Raw genomic sequence first — 26,260 nt, 5'->3', positions numbered from 1 at the left:
ATGGTAAGAGTTAGTAGATATGAGTGTGGCATTGGATATAGTGTTGGGTTGAGTGTAGTAGGGGTAGGATGGAGGTGAGTTGGAGTGTGTGTTGTTGGAGAAGGAAGAGGTTAATTTGGAAATGGATTCAATGAAGAAAGAATTGAATTGAGTAGCTAAGTCTATGTCTGTGGCATTAGGGTCAGGGGTTGGGGTGGCTGTTTTACTGGGATGAAGTAGAGTGGAGATGCTTTTTCAGAATTTTTGAGGATTTGTTTTGTTGTTGTTTTGAAGTATGGAGAAGTAATTTTGACTATCAGAGATGAGTTTTTTTACTCTCTTTATAAGAGTTTTATATTCATTATGGATGGGGGGGGGGTCTTATTTTTCTGGTATTTCGCCCAGACTTTGTCTCTTTTCAGCATGGTAGCTAGTGTGTTTTTGGTGAGCCATGGGGTAGTTTTAGTTTTTATTCTTTTTGTTCTTAGAGGAGCATGGAAGTCTAGTAGTTTTAGGGATGTGGTGTTATGAGCGACAGCGTTATCTAAGGGTAGTGTTTTTAGACAATTCCAGTTTATTGTTTTTAGGGAGTTAGTAAAGGTTGATGGATTAAAATTTTTATGATTACGTGTTGTAATATAGTTATGGGTATGATGTTGGATTAAGGGGAGTCGGTGAGTGAAGATGGGTATATGGTCACCAAGGGGGTCTGGAAGAGTTCCACTGTCTGAGAAATAGTGGGGATGAGAGACTAAGATCCAGTCCAGGATACTGCCAGTGGAGAGATGTTTTGATGGGTGTGTGATAGAGGTAATTAGTTGTGTGAATCTATGTAGGTTGATGTTAAGTGGGTTTGTGGGAGACTAAATGGAGATCCAGTTAATATTCATGTCACCTAAGATTGTAGTCTCATTACTAATGTTGTTGGTAAGCCAGGAGAGGATGTCTTTCAGTGTGGATACATTATCTCCTGGGGGATGTAGAATGAAACTATACATATGTGTTTGTGTTTAACTTGAAGTAGTGTTATGAGTAGTTCTGCGTTATTAAATTGAGGAGTGGGTTTGTTGTAGGGGGTAACTGACAGGGAGGTTGAGTAGGGGAGAGCTACTCCTCCACCTTTTTTATGGGACCTGTCTCTTCTGATGATAGAAATACTCCCACCAAACTATTCTGAGTCTTTTATATGGGGCTTTAACCATGTTTCCAAGATGGATAAGATGTCTGGTTTATGATGTGTTAGCTAGGCATGGAGGTTTGGGACGTTGTTCACTATACTTTGAGAGTTTAAGGCAGTGAGTATTATGGATTTGTCCTTGATTGTTGAGGAGGGGGGGCCTGGGTTAGGATGGATATCACCTGATAATAGATTGCTAATGGGAGATAGGGTTAGGTTGGAGAAGTAGTAAGACAGTTTAGAGAATAGGTTAAGTTGTATTGTGCTTTTGTAGAATTTAAAAACTGTTATAACCATATAAGTTTAAATGGGAAAAGTACAAGGTTATTTAAGGGGGATAGATGGGGGGAAACTGGGATGTTAGGGCGAGGTAGTATGGAGCTAAAATGGTTAGTTTTTGTAACTGCACATGTTTGAGGGGGACATTCTGAAGTATAAACTGTAGAGAATCGGCTGAGAAGTGAGTGATGTCATTAGAATGTTTATGGTTGCTAAGAGATTAAACAGCTGATCGAGAGAAAAATAATTTTTTTAAACGGCTGTTATATTTTGAAATTAGACAGTTGAGGCTGAAGTTTAAGTGCTGGGCAGTCAGTGGACACCAAGAAAAGAGAACTCGCCAAAAAAACTGTAAGCTTGCCTTGGCCTTGCTATTATATCTTAGAGTAGATCAGGGACAGTATTCTTTAGTTAGATCAGGAAAGCTTGGTTATTAAGTTAGAGGTTTTCTAGAATAATGAACTCCTATCCTGCAGTTTGATTTTACATTTCTGGTGTTTGAGAGTTATTGATTTAAGATATTGTAATCATTTTACTTATCTGTTTTCATTACTTTACACTGTGGCTGGAAATCAGTGTTTTCTTTAGTGTGTGCTTCTACCCGTTTGATATTCCCCAGGTTACCTTGAAGGACTGGCTGTTCTGGTTACAGCTATCATTTATTTTGATTAATTTTCATAATTGGGCACCCCTTTAGGAGGGAATGACAACCATCTGATTGGTGCCATCTTTACTGTATTATTTTGGGAAAGACACAGCTGGAAATGTGTCAGGCTTTCCCAGAAGTGTTTGGATGTGTGAGATTTAAATTTACTTTGAGTACGAGTGTATTAGAGATCTTAAACTTGGGACACTTTGCTCCGAAGTGTGTAATAAGAAAATACATTTGGGTGTGTAATAAGAAAATACATTTGGGTGGACAGAGGTATGTAGTCCAATCTCAGAAAATAGAGCGTGTTCCAGTTGTGCTCTTAGATGAAAATTGTGAAATATTCTGTTTAAGTGACAGTTCCATATTGGAGTCAGTAGTGAGGATTTAAGCCCCTTATTGACCCAGGATAGTAAGGGATCTCAACTTTTTTAAAAGGGCAACTGATATCTTCCTTTCTCTGTTGCTTCCTTTCCAAAGCACTGATGTACTGTGTAAGTGTGGGAACAAGTCCCGTACATATGCGCAGTACTTCAGAAAAGCAACGGGATATCTAACGAAAGAGGAATAACACCATGGAGCCATTACACAAAGACATTATTTAGGAAAAGCAAGTAATTATTTTTCTTAAATGTCCTTGTATAATAGTAGTAACCAATGACTGGGTATGGTATATTGAAGATTTTACCCCTGGTTGCCTTTGTTTAATCCACACCAACCATGGGTAAATCTTTAATGTACCATACCTAGTCATTGGTTATTGCTATAATATATATGTGGCTTTGTGCAGTAGCACTTCAGACTCTGGAGCACTTGGTGAGTCTGGAGGTGAACTTGGGTGGGCAAATATAATACCTACACTTTAGAGTGATAATTTGTTTCCTACCTCTTTGGGGCAGTACTCAACACTGTACAGAAAGGTGCAGTGTTTCAGGATTTTAAATATGAACAATGTAAGAATCTGAATGATTATTGATGAATATTTCTCCTTAGCCAGCTTAGTGATGTTGAATTCAGTGTATTAAATAAAGGTTTAAGTTTTATTCCCCTATTGTGTCCCAAGCGCAGGTGTTTAGTGGCTCAATATTTGTGTCACCTGTTTGGAAAAAAATGAGGGAAAGCAACATCGGGAGACTAACCTGGATGTGGTTCCTTTTAAATACGTTGGTTCATCTTTGTTGTTTTCCAATAGAGAAGACATTTGAGGAAGCCATTATTAAAGAATTATTTCTTAAGAGGAATGAAGGTCAGCAGGACTAAGACAGAATATATGTGTGGGAGGGAGGACAGAGGAATGGTGAGGATACAAGGAGTAGAGGTGGCAAAGGTGGATGAGTTTAAATACTTGGGATCAATAGTTCAGAGTAATGGTGAGTGTGGAAGAGAGATGAAGAGAGTACAGGCAGGATGGAGTGGGTGGAGAAGAGCGTCAGGAGTGCTTTGTGACAGACTAGTACCAGTAGGAGTGAAAGGGAAGGTCTACAAGAGGGTAGTGAGACCAGTTATGTTATATGGGTTGGAGACAGTGGCATTGACAAAAAATGCAGGAGTTAGAGCTGGATGTGGCAGAGTTTAAAGATGTTAAGATTTGCACTGGGTGTGACAGTGGACAGGATGAGGAATAAGTATATTAGAGGGTCAGCCCAGGTTGGAAGGTTTGGAGACCAAGCCAGAGGCAAGATTACGATGGTTTGGACATGTGCTGAGGAGGGATGCTTAGTATATTGGGAAAAATATGCCAAGGGATGAAGCTACCAGGTAACAGGAAAAGAGGAAGGCCTAAGATGAGGTTTATGGATGTGGTGAGAGAGTATTTGCAGGTGGTTGGTGTGACAGAGCAAGGTGCAGCGGACAGGAAGAAATGGAAACAGATGATCCGCTGTGGCGACCCCTAATGGGAACAGCCGAAAGATGATGATGATTTCTTAAATCTGCTAATGTATTTAGGAACTTTTAGAGGTAATAAGTCTAGGGAAAAATCTACTGCACTTAAGAACTTACAAGAAAATAATGTACTAGTCACCATGGATGATGAGTGGGAGAGCTGTCATCTGGAACAGGAAGGATTGTTCTGTAGAAGCACATCAACAGTTAAATAGGTTCAAAGATAAGTACTAGGCTAGCTGCCATTGTGGGCCATTTCAAGGTTCAAAGATAAGTACTAGGCTAGCTGCCCTTGTGGGCCATTTCAAGCCTAGCCAATTTCCCAATAATTCCAGATCCTAATTTGTTTGCCTATGATCCAAAAGATTTTTTTCAAACAAATGGATGAATTTTTTTTTTTAACTATTAGGTAAACTCTGGTATCATTTCAGACTCTCTTGATGTTCACTACCAGTTCCTTTCTGAAAAGTTTCAGTATTTTTGTATCCTAATTTGTAATAGTCCCTCCGTTTCTAGAAAAATGGATAGACCTGTGGTGCAACAAAGTGGATGTAGTCTCTGTGGAAATTAACACTTAAAAATTATATTTATGTAAAGAACAGTCTTTTATTGCACGCAGTTTGTAAAGGGCATTTTGTTATCTGATAACATAACATAGAAAGTATGTCTGTCGTTTATCTTGTACAATGTACATGTAGTTTTTATGTTGGACAAACTCACAGAATGAAGAATGTGTGAGTGCCCATTTAAGTGACATCAGCTGTTCATGGGCAGGAGAGGATGCTGGAATTATTCTAAATGATTGGCACTATTTGTAATGAGCGTACAAATAAGAAAGGAGGTGCTGTAGACCTAATATTTCCAAACTGTTAGTAGATCTCTCCCTATCGAGGTGTAGTACTAAAATTAAATTTGGTAGAGATCCCTCTATATCCCTTCAGGGGACAATATAGGCACAATGAAGTTATCCTAATGTGGACGGCTACAAAAATTCCACATAAATACTACTAGGGGATGTGAATATTAATTGGCTCGACCTCGCTTCCAGGTCCCCCACAAATAAAAAAAAACATAAATATATCCACGTGTCTAGGCAAAACAAAACTCCACCTTAGACTGGATCCTTGCATCACATTCCAGCAAGTTTACAACTGTGCAAGTACACTTCCAAATTCCCTAAGTGATGACCTCTCCACTTTAAGACATTCAGTAATCCCCCACCTCCTAAAAACAACAGACCTACAAAAGGTCTCCTAATCTTTTCATCTTTAATGCTGACAAGTTTAACATCACACTAGCATCTATTAAGTGGAATATCCTGAAAATCCTCCCCATAGATGAAGCAGTAAATAAACACCATCTTCCTAAATATCCTAAAGAGCCTAGCTCCATAGCGATTAAAAAAAGAAAAACAAATCCATTCACTTTGGCTGACCTAAAATTAGTAGATTACTTGTGCTGCAAGATGGAGGCAAAGCCAGGAATAAATGGCAAAAATACAAAATGCCTCAAAGCTACAACAGCTTAGTGAAGTATAAAAAGCCGACAAAAAATACTATATTGGCATTCAAAAAACCAATCCCAAAATTTCTGATCTTCAGTGTAAAAAAAAAAAAAAAAGAAATTCAAAACAAATAATCCAAATCCATTACTCAAAACCCCTCTTGAAATTGCTACACAAATCAACTTCTTTATAGATAGCATAGCTTCCCTCTGTAAATTCCCACTAATAACACACGCCACAGCTGCCTACCTCAAACCAGTTCATCTTTAACACCAGTGCCTACATCTTTGTATAAAATGACTCCTAAACAACCTGTGAAAATATGCTCCACCACCTTTTCACCCTTCCTCCCTGCCACCATGGGAGTAACACAGGGGCTCTATCCTTGTCCCTGTGCTCTTCAGATATTATCACCAATACATTAGACACCCACCGTACAAGCCTCATTAATCCAGTATGCAGATAACTAAACATTTGTATGCCGATCCAATAACATAACGCATCTCCAGTAGATAACCCAAGAAGCTCTTACTTCAGCCAAAAAAATGGCTCCAATTTCGATTTGTGCCAAATCCAAAGAAAACTAAATTGCTATGTTTCTTTCCTAAATCCCTCTTGCATGGAAAAAAATTCAAAATGTACTCCCTTAACAATACAGTTCTCAGTTACCTCCAATCCAGTACAAAACTAATGGCCATTTGATGATGACTAAGAACGCATAGAAAACTTGGTGTGCTATACAGAGCCAAAACTTTCATCACCAAGTCAACTAAAAAGTACACCAGTACTAACCCATCTTCTCCCCTTCAGTACAGTAGTTCTATTCTAATTGACCTCCAGGCATCACAGAAAATATTGTTTGAATAATATAACAATAACGGATTCCGTTCAAGATCAAACCAAGCAGTCAGTCAATTCACACCAAAGAGTGAGCGAAATTAATGTCTATTCAGACCTTGTACCAGAATCCAGATACGAAAAACAGTGCAAGAACACACAATAGAAATCTGTTCAGACTTCCAGAACCTCTTCGTAGGTATTCATAAATATTCCACAACCAGAACTGGTTATATAAAAATTGTATAAAACTTTTATTGAGACAAAACGATGAGCGCTTTCACTATGTAGCTTTTTCAAACCATTACAAGTGTGTGCTTCAAGCAACTGAATATATATCTCAATACTAAATTGATTAATGAGATAATTAAATTATCATTTATTAATTAATTAGAAGATTTATAACTAACAGTAAAAAACAAAACGTGCACTCATAGATATAAAACCTTGTAAATAAAAATCATATGTATTGTGTGATAAATTTTCTTTGTATATTTCTGATTTCATTTATGTCTGTGTTTGATCCTTCTGCCTTCAAGTGCAGGTTTCAATGGAATTTTCTCATTTAAGCCAGGGGGTATATGCGCTTGTAACCTAATTATCCAACTAGTTTGTTTGTTCTGTATAATTCTTTATATCTCCTCCCCTGTTACTAGGAATATTAGTGTGTATTACCATAAATCTGAAACGATGCATAGAACCTTCCCGTAAAATATGTTTTGAGAGTGCATTAATCTCAGATTTAATTCTGATTTGATAAATGTGCTCCCTAATTCTATTCTTTAGCTTCCTATTGGTTTTTCCAACATAGAACGCAGAGCATTCTGTGCAAGTAGCCAGATATACTAAATGCTCTGTCACAAGTTGCATTAACCTTAAAAGTAAAAATTTGAGATGTTGTAGGGTGCACAAACATATTAATATCGGCAATATAAGTACAAAAATTACATTTCTTACATGGTCGAGTTCCATAATAAAATGAGCCGAGTTCCTTTGTTTGAACTTGGTTAGGGAAGCACAATAACCTATGTAAGTTCTTTTTGTTCTTAAAAATATACTGTGGCCGTTCTACTTAAATTTCTGATTTCAGGATTTACTGTTAAAATATCCCAATGCTTAAAGATGATCTCTTTAATCAATTGTATATCTTGGGTGTAGTATAAAGTAACTTTTTGCTGCCTGTTTATATCTTCAAATTCATTTATCTTTTCTTCCTTATAAACACTTATACCTCTTTCAGAAAAAAATAGGACAAGCTATATCTGTTCTAATATGATTTGTATTTAAAACAACCTTCCTCTATCTCTGCAGTTTTATAATTCCTCATCAACAACTTTTCATTTAATTCACCTAATTCTGTTTCATAATTACTTTGTAGGGGGTTCAGTCTCGATACTCTCATAGCTTGACCCTTAATAATGTTAGAGAAAATGTGGCCAGGGTGCATACTATCCCTGTGCAACAAAGTATTTTTATGACAGGATTTACTATGAACACCTGTATTAAGTTTTCCATTTTCGAGACGTTGAATACATACATCCAAAAAGGCTATGTTATCATTGGATGTAGTCATGAATTTCAAAAAGGTTGTCAATAGATTGACCTCCGTCATAAACCTGTCCAATTCTTTCATAGTGCCTGTCCACAAAAGGAATAAATCATCAACAAAACGTCTGTAAAAAGAGATGTATTTCTGATATAAATCTAGACGGAATAGTTTTTCTTCTTCCCATAAGGCCATCACTAGGTTGGCGTAGCTATTGGCACAAGTGCCCATAGCTACGCTATCCTTTTGTAGATATAACTGCTGATTTAAATAAAAAGACATTATTTTCTAGCACCATTTCCAATAATAGACAAATTCTATTTGTTTGGTTAACATACTAGAATGTTTAAACTGAAGTATACATGGATACTTTCAATTCCCGTCTCATTAGGGATGTTGGTAAACAATGATTTAACATCCATTGTAAATGGAATATTGTCAGATAATGACTTGGTTCCTTCATATAGATCTAATAACTGTTTAGAATCCCTTAATATGAATATATTCATCTCCACTATAGGTCTCAAAGTTTTTTTTCCATCAGTATGGAAAGTGGTTCAGTAACCCACCCTCGACCTGATACAATTGGTCTCATAGGGGGGTTCATTAAGTCCTTATGCACCTTAGGTAGCCCCTGAATAGTTGGTATAGTGGGGTTTTCAACAAGCAAAAAATTATATAAATCAGAATTAATTATCTGTTTTAAATAAATCATCAACAGTATTATACACACTAAGTATATGCTCTTGTGCACTCAAAATAGGAACAGGTTCATAAAAATGAGTATTATTTTAACATCTCAATCGTACTGTGATCATAAAATATCTAATATTACAATAGGGCCCCATTTATCTGCAGGCCTTATTTCTTAGATCCTGTAAAGCTTTAACTTGTTTAGATGTTAAATTATTTCTCCTAGCATCTGCATAAAGGTCATTCTTCAATAAATATATATCCTTCTCTACAATTCTACTGAAGGCATCTAATAGGGGATGCAAGTTTGGAACATATGTGCTTGGTCTTTTAAATACTCTACTTGAAGTTCCAGCAGTATTCTCTGCAAATAGCATTTTTAATTGTACATTCCTTACAAAAAGTTTAATATCCAATATTGTATCAGTTACATCACCTTTTCTAGATGGAACAAAAGATAATCCCTTATTTAACACTTCCAATTCAAACCTATCTAAAGGCCTGTGTGAAAGATTCCACACTAGGTCATTCTCTCCCACATTTTCTTTAGGGTGGTTCTTTCATTTCTATTCCTGAGGCTTTCCTCTTCTGCCTCCCTCTGCTCATTGAGCGATTCCACCCACGGCCGTTTACATCGGCTATAGGGAAAGGGCTCCGTGCTAGTATGTATGGTAGATGTCTTACTACGCGCTACTGGATCCTTGTAAATATATCCTGTTCTAGTTACAATATTAGAATCCAGATTGTCATTTACCAGTGTTTCTGCTCTCCCTGTTGCACTGGATCCTTGTAAATATATCCTGTTCTATTTACAATATTAGAATCCAGATTGTCATTTACCAGTTTCTGCTCTCCCTATTGCACTACCTGTGATCAAATTATCAGGAGATGTAATTTCAGCAGACTGTGATAATACATTATCAGTAGTAGTCATTCCTTAAGCCATCAAAATTAATAACACAACTATTGTTAGTAATAGTATCCAATGGATATGCTTTAGGACAGTTTGTTAAAGCAGAATTATTTTTACCATAATTAACATTGCTAGATACATTTTAATATTCCGTTTTGTCATTAGAAACAACAAATCCGTCTGGTCCATTCCTGTTATACCTAGGTAAAGACTTGGCCATGCTGAAAATCATATATGTCACTGGACAGTTTGTTTCTTTTGTTCTAATAGTCTCTCTTCATATAGACAAACACAATCAGTCAATCGATCTAATAGTGGTTCAATGACTCTGTCATTGAACTCGCTATACAAACTGAAACTCGTTGGATAATTAAGTTACAAGCGCATATACCCCCTGGCTTAAATGAGAAAATTCCATTGAAACCTGCACTTTAAGGCAGAAGGATCAAACACAGACATAAATGAAATCATGAATATGTTTTTTAAAAATGTAACACATATATTTATATACAAAGAAAATGTATCATACACAATACATATGATTTTTATTTACAAGGTTTTATATCTATGAATGCATGTTTTAATTGTTTTTCTGTTTTTGTTGTATATCTTTTTTTCTAAATTATCATTTAATAATTATCTCATTAATCAATTTAGTATTGAGATATATATTCAGTTGCTTGAAGCACACACTTGTAATAGTTTGAAAAAGCTACATAGCGAAAGCGTTGACCGTTTTGTCTCAATAAAAGTTTTATACAACTCTTTTTATATAACCAGTTCTGGTTGTGGAATATTTATGAATAGCTACAAAGAGGTTCTGGAAGTCTGAACAGATTTCTATTGTGTGTTCTTGCACTGTGTTTTTTGCATCTGGATTCTGGTACAAGGTCTGAATAGAGATTCATTTCGCTCACACTTTGGTGTGAATTGACTGCTTGGATTGATCCTGAACGGAATCTGTTATTATTTTTATGCTATTAATTTCTTTTATCTTTATCAGGATCATTTTTTTGCTGGTGGTGATTTTTATTACTTGGCTTAAAGTTTGAATAATGCTGTAATGGAGTAGCCAGATTTGCAACCAATACCCTGTTTGTGTTCACAGTGTGGCAGTCAGATCCCTAAAATGGTTGGAATTACCATACCAACTAACCTACACATAACTAATCACTGCTTTCAAAAATACCCATAATTCTGATAGCTGTCCTGCACTCAGTGGTTTCTTCTCTTGACTTTATCCCTAACCATGAATTGCAATCCAAAGGCTGTAACCTTCTGTTAGTCTACAAACCTCACTAATCCACTGGGCAGAACTTGCATGCATACTAGCTTGCTAATCTTAAAACTCCCTACCCTCATCCTTCAGTAATGCACAAAGCCTTTACTCTTTCAGAACCTCCCTAAATACCACTTTTATACAACTCTTGACTGTTCCTTTTCGACACTACATTAATTTATAACTTCCTCCAATTATGTCAAGTATCTCTTGTACTCACACCACCATTTTTCGCTCCCCCAATCCTTTCTTCCCTCTGCCTCCACATTATCTCAGATTTAACCTTGAAATCCTAGCCCTTCTAATACGCACTAATTGAACTGGCCACATAGACCACATATACATAACATACTTTAAGTTATTCTAATACAGTTGAATTAAAAAAAAAAAAACTTCCACAGTAGTTGTGGTATCTTATAGTCAATAAGAAATGTGCTAGAAGATATTTGCTGCCAGATTCTAGACTTGGATCTTGGCTAAAGCGTTTTTATGAAGTTTCATTTATTTAAGATCTCTTCTTAAAGTTCTGTATGTATATGTCTTGAATTGTGGAGAATTTCTCCCCAGGCCTAAACTGAAAATGGGTAGCTTACTCAAGTAGGAATTCCCTGGTAAATAAATGTCAAAACATTTAAGCATAAGAAGGCTCACCCTAAGTTTGTCTTCACAGAAATAAATCAAATAAAAATATGGAGCTGGTGGGGATGCTGTAACTTTTTTTTTAGAATCTAAAGAGAGGTTTTGGATACTTTAACACTGGTGCATTGTATCCATGTGGTCTCCGTGAACCTATAATTCATATAAAGACGAGATAAATATATTCTTATCTTGACTGAACCTTAACTTACCTGATATTAGAAGCTAAGCAGGATTAGGCTTGGTTATCATTGGATAACCATCTGATAATACTTTGCATGCCATATTGCTTGGCTGTCTTATCACATCAGTTCTGGTGTTGCATTGAAGGAATTGATTATTTCATTTGTTTTACATACTGGTCTTGAACACCTATAATGTGTATAAAGAATTGAACAATTAATAGTCCTATTACTGTGCCAGATCTTTATCTGGCAGCTAAGCATGGTCAGGCTTGGTTAGTATTTGGATGGGATTTATCACCTACAGAACATGTTTGTATGCATGTGTGTATGCTGCTCCTCATCTTCTGAAGACGTGTAAGAACTCTTATTTGGTCATTACAACCCGAAACCTATTCAGACTCTGATACTCTCAGTCTTCCCCACGTGAAGACCTGTCATTCAGAGCAACTTTACACAAAATGAAAGAAGCTTAACTGGGAAAGTCGTGAAGACCTGTCATTCAGAGCAACTTTACACAAAATGAAAGAAGCTTAACTGGGAAAGTAAGCAGTTTTCCCAAACAAAGACACATTGATTTATTAACCTTACATTCCCCTAGACTGATGGCTGTTCCTCCATTGCACATTGTAATAGATGATTCTGAAGACTTATCCCTACACCCCTTGACTCCTTACCACCTGCACCCAAGAAACAGGACAGATTTTAGAGTGCTTGACTGTCACAATCTTTACAAAAATCCCAAAGTTGATCCCTCTGGTCTCCACTGAACCTACTGAAGGGGTTTCCAAAGGAACCATCCAGGCATCCTTTACCAAATGACAGGGAGAGCAGAGTACTGGACAGGTTAGGCAAGAAAAATTATACCTCTGCATCCCTAGTCATGAGGGCATTAAATTGCCAATTCACTTCAAGATAAATTATAGAATCAAGTTTTTGCTATGTCAGAACCTTGTACAGGGAGGTGCAGGCCATAGCTAGAGAAACTGCAGGTAGCTAGACCTCTTGAAATATGGTTGTGATACCTTAGATGCTTCTTGCAGAGCAGCTGCCACATGTTCAGTTATCTGCAGACATTCATGGCTCAGACAACTAATTTGAAAGTTTCTAAATCTCACTCCTTTATTTCAACAGCAATTTCTCTCCACCTTTCCAGTTTTGTCAGTGTTCCACTTTTCCAAGTATTTGGTTCTCCTTTTTTGCTGACATTTGTCTGTGCTTACTACTGTAGGAGTCTGTGGTTTGTTCTCCATTTTAGAATTCCTTTCTCTCCTTTTCCATCATGTTCCTGAGTCCATCTTTTTATCTTGGGGAAACTTTTTACTCCCATGCTCTCGCTTTTCGTTATTCCCACCATAATAAGTCATTTCCAGGCTTTTTGGAAAGGGATGGACCCTAAAAGTATACTAGAGGCAGCAACTTGGTCCTTTATCAGGTCCAGAGTAGTCTTTGCTAGAAACATTCTGCAGGAGCTCCTGGATCCTCATCCTTCCTCCTCCTAGGCCTCTTAAACTCCATTATTCTACCCATATAGCTAAGGCTACTGCTGCAGTGATAAAATGATGAACTTAGTGCAGTTGTATAAGTAAATTTTAATACAACAGTAGTTCACATGGTCATTTCTGCAGTGACTGATCCCTCCCTCAACACCCCCCCTTATTTTTGTATTTGTTAGGCTATGGGCATTGAATTGTATTTACCTAGCTTTGTCTTCTTTCAGCGCCTTAGCCTCCAACTTAGTTAGCATGAAAGTTCTAAAGTTCTTGGCACCTGAATCTATTTGTCTTCCTCCACTGACACCTCAAGCTGTCAATGGTGTAGGCATGTGAAAGGTGCCCTCTAGCTTTAGAAGCTGGTCGGTTGTTGCATCCTGTGCAGGCTATAACCCATGTAGCTAAGGCTACTGCAGCAGTGATCATTCAAACATCTTTTATGGTAAGTTTACTTATACAACTGTACTTTTCCTTCCAGACTTGTGAAACTAAAGGAATCTGTTTCTTGCTAGGAGCTAATTTTCTTTGCCACTAGCTCTAGTTCCTTTTTATCTGGCACTGATCTTAGGAATTGGTGTTAGTACCGTTGCCATCATTCCTGTCGGCAACTGTCTTTCAGACATCCTAGTTTTAGATATCAGCTGTCGCAGCACCCTTATTGTCAGTGCACCAGTTGTTTCATAATAATCTTTCTTGGCTTGGCATGAGTGGCTCTGGTGCTGGCCACACTGGCATCAGGTCCGACATCCGTTTCACAGCTGTGGGTCCTTGGGCTACTCCCTGTATGTTCTTGGTAGGTTGGTAATTTAGAGAAACACCCACTTTACTTGAGACTTTCTTGCTATAAAGTCTTTGCTGTCATTCTCTAGAGGAGTTCATGTAGCTGTCAGATCAGCTGTCCTCTAGCTGTGTTGTACCTGTTGGGCCTTTGTTATGGTACATTTTTATTTGTAGTTTTACAGCCCTTTGTGTTCTGGATACTTGCTTTAGATATTCCTTTCTTAGTGTCTTGAGCATTATCTAGAAGGCCAGTGTACTTGTACATAGCATATTATTGTTACTACTGGCACTGTTCCCTTCAGTTGATCACCTGTTTCAGTCTATTTAATGTTGAGTTGGTAGCAAATATGGCTGTTAATCAGCATTTTGGGTACCTTTAATTCTTGCATCTTTTGCAGGTTTCAGTCAGTCTTTGAGACCTTATATGAGAGGTTCTTTCCTTAAGACAGGCTCCAATTTTGTGTATGCTTAGATTCTGTCCTACTTGTTCCTGCAGACTGAAATCTATGGTATTGGATATAAAAGGTATTGGGTACACATTATAATGCTCGATCTATGAGTAGCTCTTCATCTCCATGGATCAGCCATCCTTCCACTCCATGCTTTTTTTTTTTTTTTTTTTTGTCATATGACCACATTTGCATGGCCCAAAATTGAAGAGAATGGGGAGATGTGATGCATTATGGGATGGTAGACCGCTCCCAGATTTTGTCACGGTGAGTACCCATAACTATTTCTAAATATCTGGTAAAACACAAGAAAACCAGTCAACTGGAGTTTACATTTTATTTAAAGTAAGAAACTGTTTACAAGCCTAATTCTTTTAGGAACTTACCATGTGCAGCTAAGTGGTGCACTTATTTTATGTTTAGTCTCACAGGTTAGGATGGGGGCGATGCAACTTTTAATGTTGATTGTTCCCTTTAAGAACTAAACCTTGAAAAGCAGTTTGTGAAACTGGTGGAGGGGGATTTGTTCCAACTAAGCTGTCACTAGAGGGGGCTTTACCAGAGCCCTGGGGTATGGCAGACCCTTCTAATTCCTCTTCCCAAGAGGAAATCCCTCACATATAAACAAAGGAATTGGGTCTAGATCTAGTAATGCCATTGTCCCCCTTTTATTCAGCCCTAATTAGGCCAGTCAGTGAATATAATGCCCCCCTTTGGCATGCATCTGTCCAGACATATGTAACAACTGGAACCCCCATAGAGATACTGTACTAAAAGGATACAAGGCCTAAACATGTCCTACATGGACCAATTCAGAGCTCTGTCACTATACTGTGTATCCTGCAGACTGCTAGGAGGTGATTTGTCTGGTATACAAGACATCCTCTGACTCATTATTGATGAATTTACTGTACATCAATGGCATCAAAAATGCTCTGTCGAGGGATCTAAACCTCTTCTGCAACATCAACTGAATTGTTTGGAGGAGACACAGGAGAGTTGTGGAACATACTTCCCATCCACATAAACCAAAGTTCATCCCTATCTATTTTCAAACACAGCTTGGATCTTTGAATGGGAAACAGAAAATTTTCCTCAGGACTGCCCCTTGTACTAGTGGACAGAGACATCTCCTAAATGCTTTATCCCATGCATGGGTCCCCTCAAGTTATTTATGTATGATCTTAGTTATTCTCATTGGGGTTAATATATAATTATTGACCATGGGCTGAGTAAGGCCAATCCTATAAATGGGATAGGTTATATAGAGCACACAAAAGGACATTGGCTAGGCTTAAATGACCCTCAAGGGCAGCTAGCCTAGTACTTGCCTATGAACCTATATGATGGGCTCTTTTATGAATGCTGAAGCTCAGAGTGTTCAGCTACTTACTGTGGGTACCACATTGCAGAACTCTTCCATCTAGTGGGCTGCAGTCCCTAGGCCTCTTGATTTGTTGCTTAAGCAAGCAGCAGTTGGACTCTGTGTGGGTGAATCTACTCTGGGAATGAAGGTTGCTCTCCGAGTAGAATCTGGTTGCACCTGCTTTCAGGGACACTCCTTTGTGAAAAACTGTATAACCAAGTGCCTGGATTCTCTCTAAACTAACAGTTGTTTCAGATCTATGTATGCCTTTTCAAGCTGGGGATATCTCCTTGGCAGAGCAGAAGTTGGACATCCTCTGGTTGCTCTGCCACCCTTTCAACAAATTCTAGTCATTGGTGTATTGTCCTATCTTTGGCAGAGCATATAAGCATAAAAGAAGCACGTTAGTTGGTGATTATATTTAAGTGTTTTTTTATCAGGTTAACTTCAATTAGCAAAGTATTTCTGTTGACAACAGGTCAAGGTAGAAAATGGGCCAATTGGTAGTTTAGAGCTCCAGTGAATTGTGAATAGGGTTTGAGGATTTTAATAAATTAAAGATCAGAAGATGTATGTATGGTCGTGGACTGTGGATGATGATAGTGATTGGGTGATGAGAGAAGAGATGGGGAGAGGGAAAGGGGAAGAGGAGAGCATTGTATTAAATAACTGTTTCAGACTTCATCCCTTTTAAAGAAGCAGGAGTCTGAAATTTTGTAACAGTTCTTGAAAAGTTTAATGCTGGGCTGATTTGTGGAATGTGAAATAAAGACGTCTTGTATAACTTTATGCAATATTTTCATTAACATAATGAGCAATGGAACACGCACTATCATTAACTATTGGTCTGTATTATTGATGTTTGTAATTTAAAATGACTTTTACAGAAGGCATAATGAAACATAAAAAAGCTCTCCTGCTAATTCAATATTTTACTGACCCAGTCTGGTTCAGTCTAGACATAATAGAATGCTTTGCTGTAGATGGGAAACTTAATGTGTATTTTTTTTTTTTTTTTTTTTTTTGCAGTTTGAACGATGGCAACATTAACATTTCCAATTCTTAAAGTGGATGACATTGTTTCTCATTTTCGAACAATTATTTTAGTTGGGTTCCCAGAGGCCAAAACCTTCACAAGAAGTGATATTGTGCCACATCCCAAGGTACAGTATGTTATGTCCTTGCAAATTGTAGAAAATAGGATAAATGACTGAGCTTTTTGTACCCCCCAAATGCACATTTGCCTTCAGCCACTCTTCCAATTTCTTATGTAGGGACTTGGAGGTTTTTTGTTTGTGTCTGCCTTCTGTGTGGGGGTGGGGTGGCAGCCGGTATGCAGTGCTTGCCATTATGGTGTTTGTTTATAGAGCATGTGCACATTCACAAATTGCAGTTGTCTTCTCCTTTCGACTTTTCCCCATTGGGGGTCACCACTGGCGCCCAAACTGCTACCAAAGGTGTACACATGCTCACACTCTCACATAGGACCAATTTATTGTGTCCAATCACACTGCAGCATGTCTTTGGGATGTGGGAGGAAACTGGAGCACCAGGAGAAAACCCCTGCGACGGCAGGGAGGACATTAAACATCTTAAATTTGCAGTCTCATGCTTTCTTCTTTACCCAAAGGTTTCTTTTCACTTCCGCACACCAGAGTGCCAACACTTCATGTCTTTTTCCAACAGATCTGTTATTCACTTGGTAGAGACTCTTCAAAAAAGAAGCCAAATATATTATTTCATCCTATAGCAGCAGTCTCAAGCATATGAGGCCTTGTAAAGTTGTTTCTGTCCCTAAAATTTAGGGATACCTTTATTTCTCCCAGGAAACAACCTCCCAGTTTCATCCTCTGTTCAGTTAAAAGCATGCTTTTCTGGCCACTACAAGTGATAGCAGGTAGCCACCAAGGCTTTCTTGAATTGTTCCCGACCTCCTGTTGTGTTTAATTCAAATGGAGTATAAAGTATGCCGTGCTGTAGCTTGGTTGAGGCTCACTTAATCCACATGGAGTGCTGACTTGCTGAATGTTATCCCGAGGCTCACAGCGTTCCATTCTTGAAACTGATTGATGATTATCTTATTGATCACAGCTGCAGTAGCCTTGGCTGTATGGGTTATATCCTGCCAAAGATATAACAACCAGCCAGCTTCCAAAGCTTCTGAGCACCTTCCATTCATCTGTCAGGTCAAGCTGACTAAAAGATGAGTTTGAGCACAACGCTCTTTAGATCTTTACTGATGCTGAAGAGTACACTTCTCTGAGGCTTTTGAGGATTGACTGCTACTTGTGTTTTCCTTTGCTGGTCAGAAGTTCCCTTTGTGGAAAAAACGTTTTCTTAATGTTGATTTATTACTGTCTTCTTCAGTAAAGTTGTATTTAAGCTAGGAGTGTTGTGTTTTAACAGACTCTTGAGACTGTAATGTACTTTTAATTGGAGAACAAAACGACTGCTTTCAGTTTAAAAGCGGTGTAAAATAACTGGAAACACTTCTGTGTTTTTAATTTTGTTTTATTTTACTTTTGTGGGGCTGACACAGCATTTTTAAAGTGCCTTTTACTTTTTCTGTCAAAAAGTAACTTTTGTGGACTGGTAGTGTTCGCTGTCAGTTCCTGCTAGTCTTTCCTAGGAAAGAGGCTTGACCATGGAACAGACTACCAGTCCCACATTTTTGTCCTTCCAGTCACAAAAAGAAAAAAATTTAAGTAAATAGCCTTTGCCACCACAGCAGGTGACCAATTTGCCTTGGCTGCTGGTGGGTGACTCTGGGCATTTGTTTTACCTCAGAGCACTCCTCTTTTACTTAGGATCCCTTGCTGCAGCACCTATAAGCCACTATGAACCAGGGGTTAGCCACATCCCGTGTGGCTGTTTTGGTGCTATCAGTAGGAAAGGGAAAGTCTGGGATAGGGAACAGGGAAGTTTTCCCTGATCTGTCAGAATGCTGTGACCATCTCTGGGGAAGCTGCTGTTGCCATTAGTAACCATCTTGGCCTCATTTTTGCTATCAAAAATAACATAAAACAAAGCAAGTATCTACTTCTCTGTAATTGTCTTTGGCTAGGAAAAGCTTATAAGGTCTAGCTCAGTATATTTCAGGCGGCTGATCCTTATAGTAAAGTTTTTTGGTAAAAGAAAGAGGGATTCCGCTTTTCCTTTTCCTGAAGAGATTTAAGATTCCAAATCTGAACAGGAAGACCTATGGATGGGTACAGGGTATTTTATTCGGATTTCTGGTTCAGACTGAGGAGAGCTCTCTCTTTCCGATTCTGCCTGTGGGGGGTTCTCTCTGAGGCTATTACTAGAATGTGCCAGCATTTTCAATGGGAGAACACTGAGGTTTCTCAATCCATAGAAAATACTAAGAGGAGTTGCAGAAGGATTTTCCAGAACCTACACCCATTCCTCCTGTTTTGTCTGCTTTAGAGGATTTGTGTGCTGCTTCCTGCAGTTTTCATGATAGTCAGCCAGCTGTGCCCCTAAAAAGGCAGATAAGATGTTTAAAGTTCCTCAGTCTTGTAATTTTTTGTACACTAGTCCCAAACCTGTCCCAGCAGCTAGAGCTTTAGTTGATCTCACTGCTGCTAAATACTTAGTTAATTCAATCCTACTCTTCCTGATAAGGATAGGAAGGTTATTGATAGGTATGGGGGAAAAGTATATACTTCTGCAACTTTGATTTTTCAGAATTTTGAATTGTCAGACTCCTACATTAAAGTTTGTTCTGGCAAACAAATACAAGGAATGTTTTTTATCTGCAGTTTCTTCTGCTTTAAGTAACATAGTTTACAGGTCACAACTCATTTTAACTGTGTGTACAACTCTGATGCTTCTTCCAGAACTATGGTCATTGCTAGTGTTTGAGGAGGTTTGCACTTTGCATTCTCAAACTCCCAGATGATGCTAAAAATGAGATTTTAAATTTTCTCTTGGATAGAGATTTAGTGTTTGGCCCCTCTACTGCAGAGATGATCAAAAATGGGATGAAAGGAACAAGCTGATTAGTGAATCAGCAAGATTTTTCAGCCCTCCTTTTCAAAATTTTCCAAGGGATTTTTATTTCTTCATCCAATTTTCTCAAACAGAATAAGTAGTCATAGGTAAACAGATGTTTAAGAAGAAATGACAAGAGTGTTCCAAAATGAAATCTCAAACCTCCCAAAGCTAAGGAGAGTCTAATAAATGTCTGAATATTCGAGACATTGTGACCCCCTCCCAACCTGGCCCCTTTTTTTCTACCAGAAAGTCTTAATCTTCATTTTCCTCTTTGACGACAAATAGTTTTAGACAAATGGGTTCAGAAAATCATTTGTCAAAGTTTCAGATGGCACTGGGAGGAAATTCCTCATCCTTTAGGTCAGAGACTCTTGTTTCCACTGGTTCTTCTTCACATGCTGTTCATGATGTGGTGTCCCCCAAGGAGTGATAGAACCAGTTCCTCCTTCCCAGGTGGGGAATGGACTTTATTCAAGGATGTTCGTAGAACCAAAGAATCCTAAATCTGTTTGTGATGATGCCAAAATTCAAAATGTTCCTTCACATGTCATCTCTCCTTCTTTCAAGTTTCTGACAACACTGGACTTAAGATGTTTATTTCCCTATTTATCCAGACTTCAGGCATTTCTTAAAGTTTTGTGTGACTAGATCACATTTATCAATTCTCTGCCTTACCCTTTGTGAAAACTCTTGGTGCAGTGGATAGTCCACAAAGTGTTTAGCTTCAATTATATAGGTCATTGCAGGCTACAGGATACCCACATTTTTCCATATTTAGATGACTTGTTTATCTTTGCAGAGCCTTTCAGAATGCTGGGAATCTTTCTCGCAGGTGAACTGTTACACAGTGTAGGATTCCAAGAGAACGTTCAAAGGTCTTTCTTGACTCCTTTGTACAGGATTTGTGTTACTGGGATGTTAACTAGACATCTCCGTTCAAAGAGCTTTCCTTTTCTTTTACAAGAAGAAATACATCTTTAGCTAGATCTATTTCTAAGGTTTTTCCACTCAGACTTCAGTCGGTGTGAGTGAATACTTCAGGGTTTGCTGTGAGTGAATACTTCAGGGTTTTGTGTCTCATGACATCTATGATTCTTGTGACAGCCCTGGCAAGACTTCACATGAATCTTTCTCATGTGATCTGAAATCTCTTTGGTTCCAGCATCAACACCCTTCATCATTTGAAATCCCAGTGTTGGAGTTTGTTGGAAGAGAGAGAATTTGGTGGAGACTAGCAATATCCTTCAATCCAGGTCTCTCTCTCTCTTGCTCACCATAGATGCTTCCAACTTTGATTAGTGAGCAGTTTCAGGAGGGATAAAAGTGCAAGGGGTGTGGGACTCGCAGACGAGATGCAAGCACATAAAAATATGAAGGAGATGTTCGCCCTGATCAAGGTACTCCACTCTCAGAACCATCTTTGGTTCCTGGGACCGCTTCATGTGGTTACAGAGAATACCAGTGTCATGAGGTATATCAACAAGTAAGCAAGGTAAAACCAGGTCTTTCCCCATTTTACAGACTAGCCATGTTAGCTTGGGATAGAACTTCACAGCACAGTTTCATCCTACAGGCATCCTACATTCTGTCAAAGCAAAATTGTGTGGCAGACAAGCTGAGCAGGACCAGGGCAGACGCTCGCAAATTGAAGGTGGGTCAAATCTTGGAAGACCACCTGATCTTTCTGTGGGGAGTTCAAGTAAACCTGTTTGTCTCCTCTCTGTGTAACCCACTGACAAGTTTCTGTTCCAGGACTCCATGCAAGAAGGCCTGGAGAACGGATGCCTTTTTTCCTTGGACCGGAATGTTCCTTTATGCTTTTTTCACAATTTCCACTAATTAATATCCTGGGTACTTCTAAAGTTTCAGAAGGAATCCCCCAAGATTATTTTGACTCCCTTCTGGTACAAGCAACCTTGATTCTCCCTTCTTTTGGAAATGGCCAGAGGCAATTACCACAAGCTTCCTCAGACACACAAGAACAGGGATGTTTGATGCACATAATCCAGTTGACTTCAGTTGACTGCCTGGATGATGGGGTCTTAATTCCTTGTAGCTACCTGTTTACTAAGGATATGCAGCAGGTACTAATGGAGGTTAAGAGAGCCTGCTACTAGAAATCCTATATTAGCAAATTGAAAAAGATTCTAGTTTGTGCCAACAACGTAACCAGCACCTATTCAGGGCTAGTTGTTCTCTGGTTTACAGTATTTGTTTGAGTTACTGTTCTATTGCCTTTCTTATTTCTCTCTCAAGGTTCATTCATTGTGCATTTTAGTACGTCTGCCCATGTTTCTCTTTCAGTGCAGTCTAATGTCAAAATGTTCTTGAAAAGGGGTTTTGCATACAAGGTCTCCCAAGTACACCAGTGGGCCCCTCCTTGGGATCTTAAGTTTGTGTTGGAGAAGCTACCACTTGCTACATTTTAAACCAGTTAATCTGTGTGACTTCAGTTCTTAACATGGAAACAGTTTTCTTGATTGCTCTGACCTCTGCAAGAAGGGTATCTGATTTGCAAGCTCTTACAGCAAGTCAACCCTATCATTTTCTATAGGCACAGGGTTTCATTAGGCATGTGGTATTTGAGTTTACTTTAAGCCAAACAATAATCAATCTACCTGTTTTCTTTACTGAACCTAAAAATGAGGGAGAAAGAATACTCCATACCTTTGATGTCCACAGACAGTTCTGGTACTATCTTGACAGAACTAAATATTTCAAATTTTCAGATCAATTGTTCATTTCTTGTGAAGGTAAGAAGGGATGACCTGTGTCAAAACAATTTCCAAGTTATTGTCTAAGGTTGTTACCTTTTGCTATGCTGTCCATAACAAAACTGTTCCAGGAAGGGTCAAGGCCCACTCTACCATAGCATTGGCTTCATCTATGGCTTTTTGGAAATGTTTGGATTCTAGAAGTATTCTAGAAGCTGCTATTTGGTCCTGTGTTCATACTTTTTACAAAACACTATAAGCCCGATTCCTGCTCTAGGTCTAGATGATCAAGCTTCATTCTTTGTGGGCTCCCCTCCCAAATGTAGTTAGCTGTATGGACAGATTACCTTCTCTAAGGCTACTGCAGCAGTGATCAGTATAATGAATGTAGTACAGTTGTGTAAGTAAAACTTGTATAACAGTAGATGTTAGAATGTTGCAGTGTGTGTTTTATATCGGGGAGTGGACATTTATTTTTTGCTCCTAGTGTTGCACTTTAAAGTCTCAGCCACTCTTTCTGTGCTGGCAGGGAAGCTCTGAAGGGTTTTGCACAAAAACTCTTTCTGTGCTGGCAGGGAAGCTCTGAAGGGTTTTGCACAGAAACTGGTCTTTTGGTCAGCTCAGTTTGAGCTGCCTTACAGTTTGGAAGCAGGGAAGGTGCCCTGAAGGCTTGGAGGCTGGCCCTCTGTTATATCCTTAGCCATATGGGTTATATCCTGCTAAGACTACTGCAGTAGTGATCATTCAAGCATCTACTGTTATGGTAAGTTTTGCTTAGCACAACTATAGAAAGAATGCAAACGTGGTAAACTTTAGTCATAGGCAAATTTTGAAGCTGCCTAAGGCACCATTTGGCCAGGGCTGCCTTTCTAAAAGTTTAAGTAAAAAAATAAATAAATAAAAGCACTGCTACCACATATCTTTTTTAACAAAAAAGTTCTGCAGCATCTCTGTTCAAATCAGCCACAGCGTTCTATCTGGGGAAAGGCTTGCACACCTGCTTATTTAGTTGGTTTGCCTTTTTGCTCTATCTAAATCATAGGAGTAATGGAGTCGAAAGCCTGGAAATATCTGAAAGGATGTGATGATTTTACTGTAAACAGCAGGGGGAGCCCATCAATCGAGGCACTGTAAGAGGAGTCCACAAGGGAATGCCATAGCCAACTTGCAACTTATGGTTTTGATTGTGTTGGGTATATTTTCATTATAGGCATGCAGTGGTTGATGACTGCTTCTGTGACACAAGTTGATATGCTTTCACTGGGTAGCTGTGTAAAAGATATGAAGTAAATTACTGTGGCCATTTTTAGTACCTGAAGTGTACAAAACTAACAAAATAAGATATGGCTGGCTGTGGATAAAATGGGTGGCTCTGTTGGCATGTGTTCCAGTTAAATAGTTATTCTGGTTATACAGTACTGGTTTGTAATACTTTCTTGTGATGCTGCTGTGCGTTTGTAGGAAACAAACTTAAAGAAGATTACTGTAGCCCTTTTAACAATGATCGAACTTATGATATCTATACAATGAACAAAAGTGGCCATAATTGCTGTGTTCAGGGGCTTTCTGCTAATTTAAAAAAAAATGCTGCCATTTGATCACAGCCAATGTATTAATCTAGCGTGGCAGGAGTAGTTTTGTACAATGCAGTGTTTTAGTGAAATCACTATGAATGATCAGTGCAGTGACTTTGGTGTGTCTGTGTGTTTGTGTGTGCGCGCTGGGGGGGGAGGGGTACTACAGTCTGAGTAACAAATTGGCCACAGTTTCTTTCCCTTTCCATCGTAGTCTAACCTCAGCATTGTACACCGTAAGTTGCTATCTTTGGCAGTCTCGACAGGTTATATGTATGAATCCTGATTATGGTTTCTTGTTTCTGTGTAGCGTTTTTCCATGTGCTTTGGTTTCCTGTAACACCCCAAAGACGTGCAAGTGAAATAACATTTCTTCTGTTTGACTTGTAGGTAACTGCTGTGTATTGTCTTAGCATAACCACCTCACAACAAGAAGTTCTCCAGTTCGAATGTCAGCCGGGGTGCCTTCTGTGTGGAGTCTGCATTATCCTACCTTTGTTCATAGGTGTGTACTAGGCTAATGGCCCTGGAGTCTTTACAAGCCTAGCCCATAGAAGTGCCCTAGCATTGTTCTGCCTGATGTCAGTTCCCAGTGCTTCTATCAAGCAGAGCCACTGGATCGATCCCCGGGGTGAACTTTCTATTTCCCATTCGCTCATCAAGATCTCTCTTGAAGAGGGCCAGTGAGGTGCTCTGCTTGACATGTATGGGAAGTCTATTCCAGCGCATGGGCAGTCTCTGGGTTATGAACCTGGCCCTCCAACATGTTCTGCTGATTGTGGTAATGAGGTTGAGGTCTCTAGAGCGTGTGGTGCGTAGGGATTGTGATTTTTTTTTTTTTAGTTGTAGCACAGAGCTGGATCAGACATGGCTTTGTAAGTCGAGCAGGGATCACCTCTTGGTAGAAGATATGAGACAGAGAATAGCTGGAGTTTGCCCATGTAGGACATGTGTTTAAGGCCTAGTATCCTCTTCATGAGGTACTTTTGTGGCCTCTCCAGCTGTTGCAAGTGTCTAGTGAGGTACATGCCAAATGGGGCATTACAGTCTGTGATTTGTCTAATGAGGGAAGAGTAGAGAGAAATGATTACCTCTTTCTTCCTGGATTCAAAACCCTTGGTAATGAGATGTTTCACATAGAAGGACTTTCTGACCACAGTGGCAGTGTGGTGGTCAAAGGAGAGGTTGCTGTCAACCTGTGTCCCCATATCTTTTATAACTCCTTCTTCAGTGTTCAGTGGGCTTCCATCAATGTGGTAATTACTGGGAACTGAGTTTTTCCCAAAGGGGATGACAACACATTTTTTTGGCATTAAGCTTAAAGCCATGGTTTCGACACCAGTCATTGGTCTCAGTGAGGCCTTTCTGTAGGATGTCTGCATCACTTTGGGAGTTAATGGCTCCCAGCTTGCAGTAGTCTGCGAACTTGGTCAGCCAGAGTCCCTCCATATTGGCCTGGACTTGAGAAGTAAATGCCAAACAGGAGAGGACCCAGGACTGATCCCTTTGGGACTCAACTCGTGACTGGTCGTCAGTCTGACTTGGAGTCCGCTACTTTTACACTGTGAGTTCTATTTGAGAGCCAGTTTGCAACCCACCTAATGATATAGTGGTTGATGCCTAGTGCAGTGAGTGTATTAATAATTCCCGAGTGAGGAATGGCATCAAAGTCCTTGGCCAGATCAAGGTAGGCTGTATGAACTGCCTTACTTTCACCCAAAGCTCTGGTGATAAGTCAACTAGGTTGAGCAGGCATGATCTAGCTTTCACAAAACAAAATTGCGTGGGATCTAGAGTTCGGAAATTCCCTATATCCTTGTTAATTAGGTCCATGATGATGTGCTCCATAGCCTTGTATATCAGACTCATCAGGCTAATGGGGCGATAATTTCCAGGGTCTGTAGTTGCTCCTCCTTTATGGAGAGGGATGACTGTAGCATTGCACCATTTGGAAGGGACAAAGCCTGAGGTGAGGCTGTGAGTGAACAGTGCACACAGATGTGGTGCCAGTTCACTTTTTAATTCATGCCAGGAATATTGTTGAATCCCATGGAAGCTTTATTCTTGGCCTTGGACAATGCAGCTTTAACCTGTGCTGCAGTAATGCTGGGTGCCTGGCATTCTTCCGATATTAAAATTGGTACTTTAGGGGGGAGAGAAGAGTAAGGTTGGCACTGACTGTCTGCCAGTATGATGGCAATATCTGTTGGCTCAGTATAGGAGGTACGTACCACTGTGCAGTAACTCGGACCAATCTGGCTATTGCCGTGGCGATTCTTGATATAACCGTGGAAAGGGGGGGGCTTTGTTTGGGTTTGGGGTTTTTGGGG

At 39.1% G+C, this 26,260-nt stretch overlaps 1 protein-coding gene across 1 annotated transcript in view; it reads left to right on the top strand.

The window, feature by feature from the left end:
• Positions 1-26,260, top strand: part of NUF2 (NUF2 component of NDC80 kinetochore complex) — a gene marked incomplete in the record, with an annotated part of 506,946 nt that overhangs the window by 5,995 nt on the left and 474,691 nt on the right. Inside the window, 1 exon segment of the mRNA XM_044088667.1 lies at positions 16,676-16,809. Within this exon segment, the coding sequence (XP_043944602.1) occupies positions 16,684-16,809 (126 nt within the window).

Source organism: Protopterus annectens, chromosome 11.part0 (genome assembly GCF_019279795.1).
Source record: "Protopterus annectens isolate FY-2018-M chromosome 11.part0, PAN1.0, whole genome shotgun sequence".
Lineage (NCBI taxonomy): Eukaryota > Metazoa > Chordata > Ceratodontiformes > Protopteridae > Protopterus > Protopterus annectens.
Note: the sequence above shows the minus strand (reverse complement) of the source record. Positions and strands in the feature narration are given on the sequence as shown.